Source organism: Acanthochromis polyacanthus, chromosome 16 (assembly GCF_021347895.1).
Source record: "Acanthochromis polyacanthus isolate Apoly-LR-REF ecotype Palm Island chromosome 16, KAUST_Apoly_ChrSc, whole genome shotgun sequence".
Taxonomy (NCBI): domain Eukaryota; kingdom Metazoa; phylum Chordata; class Actinopteri; family Pomacentridae; genus Acanthochromis; species Acanthochromis polyacanthus.
In genome coordinates, this window is record NC_067128.1 from 6190186 (window position 1) to 6198314 (window position 8129).

The window sequence follows — 8129 nt, forward strand, 5'->3', positions numbered from 1 at the left end:
AACACAGGACTTCTTTAACGGACATATGTAAAAGAAGAAATTACTATTAAACAGTTTTTTCCCTTTTTAAAAAAAATAACAGCAAAACAGCAAAAATCTATATAATAATGCTGTTTTCTGCTTTCAGTACAGTAAAAAAGTGTCATTTTATGGTCATATTCTTGTTAAAGAAAGAAGTACTATTTGTTTACCTCATTAAATCACCAATATAAAACATTATTGGTCAATATTAGCAAATAAAAAAATGAAACTTACTATCTTTTTTTTTTTTTTTTTTTAATCCTTTCATAATAATTTAAGAAAATGATGCAATTGCACTTACTAACAGGGGAAAAAGCAGTGAGTGACTGGTGCTAGCATGGAGTCCACAGGTCATATTGATTTCAGGCTTGTCTAACAGCCCAGCAGCTTCACAGTCTGTTCATCTGGCACTCAGACTCCTAATTAGTTCTCTAACCTGCTGCTTGTTTGGTAGCATCAATCAGAAGCTTCATTCACAGCCGCCGAGGCCAAAGTTACGTCAAAGGAAACTAAAATAATGGAATTAAACCAGAGCAGAGTGGAATTTATAAGGTGGAAAACGGGTGAAAGGAGGATAAATGATCACGTGGTTCACCGGTTGTGATTCTACGCTGCTGTTTGTTGTGCTTTTGTTTGTGCGTGTGTGTGTGTGTGTGTGTGTTAGTGACTGAGGGTGCACAGCTTCATGCACAGGCCAACATTTCTCCTCTTAAATCTCCTTTACAGGGTTACACAGAATCAAAGCGTGACAGATCCCTGAGAAGTTATTTTCACCTCCTGCTACAAAAACACAGCAGAGCTTCAGGAAAATGTGCCGCCTCAGCTCGTTTCATTTTCACAATTAAACCTGTTTTTTTTTTTCTTCCTGCTGCATCTTCTGACTCATTCCGTTTTCTCCTCATGAGCTCTGGTGTTTATTTTTTCATATTTCTTACAGATAATGAGTTGATTATCCATTAATTTGAGGTATAGGGTGCTGATTTTCATGTTCAAACATTATTTTCTTGATGAAATGTTTCGACTATAAAAGGTCAAAATATGTCTATCATTGTTCCCCAAAGTCCAAAATGATGTCCTCAAATGTCTTGTTTTGTTCACAGCTCAAAGATATTCATTATATTGTCATAGTGAAGTAAAGAAACCAAAAAACATTCACATTTAAGAAGCTGCAATTCAAGATGTTTTATTGTTTCTACCCTAAAAACTCAAACTGAAGTAGTTGCTGATTAATGTCAAAGTTTACAACTAACAAATTAATCAAATCATTACAGCTGTAGTGTAAACTACTCGCACTTCTGAAATACTTACTGCTAATTTGACCTACACTGTAAAAATAAACTGCAAAAAATGCATCAAAAAAAAAGAGTGAAATGTTGTAACACAATGGTAAAAGTAGGAGCAAATATCTGTAAAATAATGATATTTTAGTGGATTTAAATACAGTAGTTCAAGAGGGCGTGAAACCGTTATGAGGTAAACGGATGGGGTCCGCGCAGTCCGCCCGGGGGATTCAACTCGGCGGGCCAGGGGCGGCCGCTCGGTGCGGGAGGATCCCCTCATGGGACCTCTCCCCGGGTGCGGGCCGTCCTCCGCGGCGGTGCGCAGCGACCGGCTCCGGGTGGGCCAGGAAGGGTCCGGGGGCGAAGGTGGCTCAGTATGTACTGAACTGTACATTGCTTGCAAATGTTCTTTTGCACTGGAAATCACTGGAAAATTAAACTCAAGATGTGAAAAGTAATGTGTAATGCAATTTTCATTCTGTTAGAGTATATATTGTAAAACTGGTATCGAAAAAAGTATCGTTTAGAAACCGGTATCGAAGTGAAGGTATCGGAATTGGTACCGGTATTGAAACTTTTAGATTGATACCCAGCCCTAATATACTGACTGGGTTAAACCTACCCTAAAGTGCTTTCTATCCACAGCTTGTCATAAAGTGCATATAGTTAAAGAGGCTGATGTTAAAGTGCTTGGATTCCTCAATGTTCACACGTTTGTCAATCAGCCATGTCTTATACGGTCTCTTAAACCTGACAAAAGTGGAGCTTTCTCTGCTAGTTATCTGTGAAGTATTCCAGTTTGTGCAACCTTTATTAAAAGATGAATTCTGTACAAAGGAGGACTTCTAAATTTTACTTCAAGCCACTCCTGTTGGCTGATCTCAAGACCACAACTTGCACAAACTGCATTTAAGTGACGATCAGAAACACATTTCAGGTTAGAAGGATCATCTGAGCCTGACTTGGTTCCACGTGTGCTCAGTGGTTGTGTTGCCACCATCAGGCCACTTTCCTTCCAGCTGCATCCCGTCACACCTCTGCTCATCACATCTCATTTCCATTGGCTGCTAAATTCCCTCTCCCGCCTCCCTCCATCTTTATCTGTCACACTCAGACTCTTTCTGTCACCATAAATACTGAGCATCTCCCAGCATTAACCGCATACAACGAGGTTAACCGGGAGGAAACTAATGAAAACTGTTTCGTAGGCCTCTAACCTCAACCAAAAAGGAAGTAAGTGGAATGCTTTATATTTTTGCATTTCTATTTTTGCTATATATATTTAATTTTAAGCGAGTTCTTCTGAGGGCTGTGAGCTGTGAAAACGCAGAAAAAGCCTGCAGGGAGATAATTGGGGAGGCGTGTTTGGGAGGAAACTTTCCTCCCTCTCTGGTCTCTGCAGACTCGGAGAAGAAAAAAAGGAGGCAATGAGGCGGTGAATAGCAGGACGGTGGAGCATTCCCCAACTTCACATAATACACTCCAACTGCTGGACGATGCACTGGAGACTCCGGAGGCATTAATGCATGAGAACTTTACCTGTAACTGTAGTAAAATGACAAGAAAGCCTCTAATTCTGACTGTAAAGTGACATTGTTGGTGCACATATTTAATAAAAATCATAGTAAAGGCTCCACTTCATGCAAAACAGAAAACATAACTGAAGATAAACTATTGGGAAAAGGTCTTTAAAGACATTTTATTGATAATTCAGAAAATAAAGTTGAATGTTGATTCTATTCATTTTTATGATAATTAAAATTTTATTTGTTGTTAAATTTTGTATTTTTTTTACACTAGATTTCATTTTGTTGTCATTGCACAGAGGACTAAGACAACAAAATGTAATTTAGTTTCCAAGCTGTGGTGCAAAAAAAGGGGGGAAAGTGCAAAATGTCAGACTATAATAAACATGCTTAAAATATATATAATATAAACAGTGCATGTAAATATGCAAGACAATATGAAAGAATGTTTGCAAAAATATTCAAAATACTCAAAAAAGGAGAAAATGATATGCTGCTATAATAATAATAATAATAGAGATTGCTTTGAGTGTGTCAGTTGGGGTCATTCAAAAATATTTAGAAAAAATTTGAAAATGATAGCAAATTGTCAACGCTGCTATAATAATAATAACAACAACAATAATAATAATAATAATAATGTGTCAGTGAGTTGCAGTGTTGGTGGGGTATTAGGAGGTTTGGGGGAGGTTGGGGCAGAATTTGGGGGAGGTTTGGGGGGGTTTTGTCTGGCAGTCAGCTGGTCTGATAAATACAATGCAGGTCTTTGTTTTATTTTCGTGACGCAGAAAATTAAGGAGGCCTGAATGCGGAGTCGAGGCTGGCGTCCTGTAATCAGGCCAACGCGTGCCGTCCGGATTATCTCGTTAATTTCTTACAGAAAGAAAGACGAAGGGAGAAAAAAAATCCCTGGTAGCCAATAGTAATTAATACTTTGGGGCATTTATTATCGAGCTGATGGGGAGCAACCGGTTGCCCCCGGGGTGCAACAAATAAAAAGAGGGACAGATTGAGTGCAGGAGTGGCCGTTATTGGCTCTATAATATGAAACGAGGGTTAAAGGAGCAGGCAGGGGTCTAATTCTACAGGTAGGTGCCGGTTTAAGTTAAGTTAATTAGCAAATGTTAAAGCGCATTAAACAGTGGAAGTGCTGGAGTAGTATCCTCAGTTATTAAGGCCAATAATGGGTTAAACCTGAAAAGAAAACCAAAATAATGCATTATGGAAGCTTATAACACACTGAGCTATACTTACAATTATTATTGACCGATATTTAATCTCATATGATGGGGCTTAATGTGAACCTTCATTTATTTAAGAGATTTACCCCTTATTTGGTTTATATTGTTTCGTCAGTTTCTGTTATTATAAAAGATTCAGCAAATTTCTTTGAATATTTTTAAACATATTTCGTTTGAACGTTTTAAGTGTGGAAATTTTTGAGCATCAAACACTGAATCTCTTGCGTTTTGGCGATTTTTACGCACCGATTTATTCCCTTTCTGAATCACTTTATGCTGGAAATGCCTTCATTTAAATAAAGGAACACATTTCATTCAGGCACAATGATTAAATGCTATAGTCCTTATGATTCTTTAGTGGTTTTATTCCATGTGTTGTAATCTGAAATCTAGGCCAATCCGGAGTATAATCTAAAAATAACAATAATAGTCTAAAAATCAAACATGGGGCTAAAATGCGCATTTTTACGATAAACTTCTCGTCTTTTTCAAACTCTGTGCCACCTCCGTGTTTGCTCAGATTAAGTGCTCCTCTCTAATCAACACTCCTCCATCGTCTCACCTTCCAAATCTAATTACCGGGAGCAATTCATTAGGGAAGGAGGGGGAATCACCCCGAGGAGCCTCAATAATACGACCAGAATCGGGCTTCACTTTTTGGGGGGAAACGTCTCCAAATCATTTGCCGTAATAAGTCGCCCTCTTCGTATTTTAATTCCGTTACATTTGAATGTACAAGGGTTCTAGTGGAAGCCAACAATAGGCCCGATATATATAAATGAAGATGCGTTTGAAAGAGCGCTCAGTTTGCAGCTCTTTGGCTCTTTGTTTGTCCCCTTAAGTCTTTTGTTATCAGCCCTACTTTATCGGTCAACACTGCGCTTTGTTTCTGCAAATGGCCCCCCAATCAGCTGTCTATTTAGCTGCGCCCCAACCTGTGGGTATATGCTAATTGAGGGCCCGGTTGGGGCGCAGCGAGTGTGCGCATTTTAACGACAATGTTTTGTTTTTGGTGGAACCAGGAGAGGAGGAGCGGAGCGTGTTTGGGTGTTGTGGAGAGAGGGGGGGGCTGATGTGACACGGGGCGGGGCTGTAGTAGCAGTTAGCGGTGGTGGAGAGGTGGGGGGGAGTGATGGCGTAAACGCCTGTCAGCCAGACAGAGCATCTTCAGCCCAGCAGGGACAGCTGGGGGTCTCCACTCTGATTTAAGAGCCCTGCGCGCTGAGGACGCCCACTTCTTTAAACCCACCGCTGTGCGTAAAGGCTGTGCGTAAAAATCGGCAGGCTGATCCGAACAACTCTTGAAAAAAAAAACACTACATTTAGTTTTTTTCTTGCTTTAGGTTCATGTGGACGACTCGATTGTACCAAACGGAGACGACAGAGGATTAAGGCGCTATTTCTGTCCTATTTTTCTTATTTCTTTTCATCGGAAGTCCTACGACCGGTCGCCAGAATGATGGGCTATCTGAAGCAACCGCCGTACACGGTGAACGGACTGAGCTTATCTACCTCAGGAGTGGACCTGCTGCATCCTTCAGTGGGATACCAAGGTAATACACCTGAAGGGACAAAGATTCAGACTAATTTTGTGCAATTTGTTGAGCACTTATTTGCATATTCCAACCAAAAACTGCTGAAATCTGATTTCTTGCTCATCTAAATTATCCCCCGTTTCCCTCATCTAATTTTACATCCAATATTTTGAGTATTTTATTTATTATATTTGTCAATTTTCTGGGATCAAGTTACAATTTGGTCTATTTAATTTTAACTGTGCCACGCGTAAAATCAACAGGCGTAATTTGGTTCCTGCCCTCACCACTCATCTCCTCCTCTTCTTACAGGGACTCCCCGCAAACAGCGGAGGGAGAGAACGACCTTCACCCGGGCCCAGCTCGACGTGCTGGAGAATCTGTTCGGCAAGACTCGGTACCCAGACATCTTCATGAGAGAGGAGGTGGCCTTAAAGATCAACCTGCCTGAATCCAGAGTGCAAGTAGGTCACCAACACCCAAACCTTATGTAACCGCACCGTTAATATGGAGGGTCGATATCTGCTCATTGTGTCTCTGAGAGGTGAGAGGTCAGACTGTCCTCTCCACCTGAAGGAGATCTGAAACGATATTATTTTTACTCATTGACTGACTAAATAATTCTTTCATCTTGGTATTTGCAGAATTAAGTTTACGCACACAAAGGTCATGTCTCTTTAGGGAAAATTTAAATTTAGATAACGTTTATTTTCCTGCTTGCAGATAAACTAATTGTATTTCCCAAAAAGAGGTGAAGTTGTGTTTTTTGTCAATTAAATTATCCTAATTCTAGTGCATTTCCCCCTCCAGGTGTGGTTCAAAAACAGGCGAGCCAAACACCGCCAGCAGGCCCAGCAGACCCAGAGCGGAGTCCAGAACAAGCCGGTCAGCAGGCCGGTGAAGAAGAAGGGCTCCCCCGTCCGAGAGGGGAGCTCTGAGAGCGGAGCCAGCGGCCAGTTCACGCCGCCCTCCAGCACCTCCATCCCGGCTGCGAGCAGCAGCAGCAGCAACAGCAGCAGCGGCGGCAGCGCGGCGCCCGTCTCCATCTGGAGTCCGGCCTCCATCTCCCCGCTGTCCGACCCGCTGTCTACCTCCTCCTCTTCCTGCATGCAGCGCTCCTACCCGATGACCTACACCCAGGCGACCGGCTACAACCAGGGCTACACGGGCTCCTCGTCCTACTTCACGGGGATGGACTGCGGTTCCTACCTTTCGCCTATGCACCACCAGCTATCCTCCGCGGGCTCCGCCATGAGCCCCATGGGCAGCAACGGGGTCTCCAGCCACCTGAGCCCGGCGTCCTCCCTCTCCTCGCCGGCGTACGGAGCGGCAGGACTCGGCTTCAGCGGCGCCGCAGACTGCCTGGACTATAAGGACCAAACAGCCTCATCGTGGAAGCTCAATTTCAACGCGGACTGTTTGGATTACAAAGACCAAGCAGCGTGGAAATTTCATGTATTGTGAGGAGAGAAAAAACGAACAAGGGACAAAAACTCAAGACTATTACAGCCCAAAATGTGGCGTGTTTCCCCCCATGAGGCCCCAACTTCTACCTCGGGCAGCGCAGAGCAGGACTGCCAGGCGGTTGTCTCACTTGTTGGGTTAACTTATTGAACATTGAGACTGACTTCTCCCCAACTTTGATCAAGGGCACGGAACAAATTTGCTGACCAAAAGGAGAAAAAAAAAAGATCAAGAGAGCGAAAGATCCAAGCCTAACTTGGTTAAGTTTGAGGGATAGGTCAGGGTTTCTTCTAAGCTCCTTAAAGACTCCCCTCTTGTCTTCTTTTTTGAAATTTTGTTGGCACACTGATGGGCCCCTTTGATCAAAGCGTTAGGCATGAGTGTGTGTTGAATATGTGTGTGTGTGTGTGTGTGTGTGTGTAAGCAGCTCTGACATGGATGCACTATTTAATTTATGAGAAAATATTAGTTATGCGACAATCAGTCTGTTTGAGTGTGAGAATAAAAGTCCCTTCTGTGTTTTTTTAAATTATTATTATTATTTCCTCCTCCATGTGTTAGTTTTTATTTTTTTTAAGTTGTGATTCTTTGTACTACCTGTATGCAATTTTTTTTTCTCGCTTTTGCGCAATTCGTGCGCAAACAAGCCAGCTGTGAATTTGATAGTTTTATTTCCCTGTCTGGAGTGTTAAATGATAAATTATTATAAGGACGTATTAGTTCAGTGAAATAAGGAGAGCGAGAAGTGAATCAAGCCAGCAGCATGGAAGGTGCATTTGAGCTGTAAAGTGCGATGAAAGAGACACAAACACACTAAATAAAGATCCACTTGACCTGATCCAACTTGGCTGCATGTGTGAATCCATCTGATCCAATTTCTGCGTTTGCAACACACCACAACAGAAGAAAAGACCCTATACGTGCATGTTTTTTCCTCACTTCACTACACGCACAACAAAGTCCGCGATTTCTGTCACAATTGCCCGAGCTGGAAGGAATGTGAATTATGAGAGAGAGAGCTATGTTAATCCCGTCTCATAAAGCGGATAATCCAACATTTTT

General features: G+C 42.1%; 1 protein-coding gene across 2 annotated transcripts; it reads left to right on the forward strand.

Annotated features, from left to right (window-relative positions):
• Window positions 1–2395: 2395 nt before the first annotated feature.
• On the forward strand, window positions 2396–7905 carry LOC110964018 (homeobox protein OTX2-like). Of its 2 annotated transcripts, none has more exons than XM_022212587.2 (4): window positions 2396–2534; window positions 5412–5621; window positions 5916–6067; window positions 6414–7905. In XM_022212587.2, exons 2-4 carry the CDS (start codon window positions 5525–5527, stop codon window positions 7065–7067), a joined length of 903 nt encoding a protein of 300 aa, XP_022068279.1. In that variant the 5' UTR covers window positions 2396–2534; window positions 5412–5524; the 3' UTR covers window positions 7068–7905. The 2 variants fall into 2 exon arrangements, with proteins under 2 accessions (XP_022068279.1, XP_022068280.1); XM_022212588.2 differs by having other exon boundaries at window positions 2421–2534; window positions 5505–5621.
• The last annotated feature ends 224 nt before the right edge of the window (window positions 7906–8129 follow it).

Excerpts from the sequence above, each read along its gene's own strand:
- LOC110964018 (XM_022212587.2), top strand. The coding sequence starts at position 5,525 with ATGATGGGCTATCTGAAGCAACCGCCGTACACGGTGAACGGACTGAGC. Across the intron at positions 5,622-5,915 it reads TCCTTCAGTGGGATACCAAG|GGACTCCCCGCAAACAGCGG; the intron begins GTAATACACCTG and ends CTCTTCTTACAG. Across the intron at positions 6,068-6,413 it reads TGCCTGAATCCAGAGTGCAA|GTGTGGTTCAAAAACAGGCG; the intron begins GTAGGTCACCAA and ends TTCCCCCTCCAG.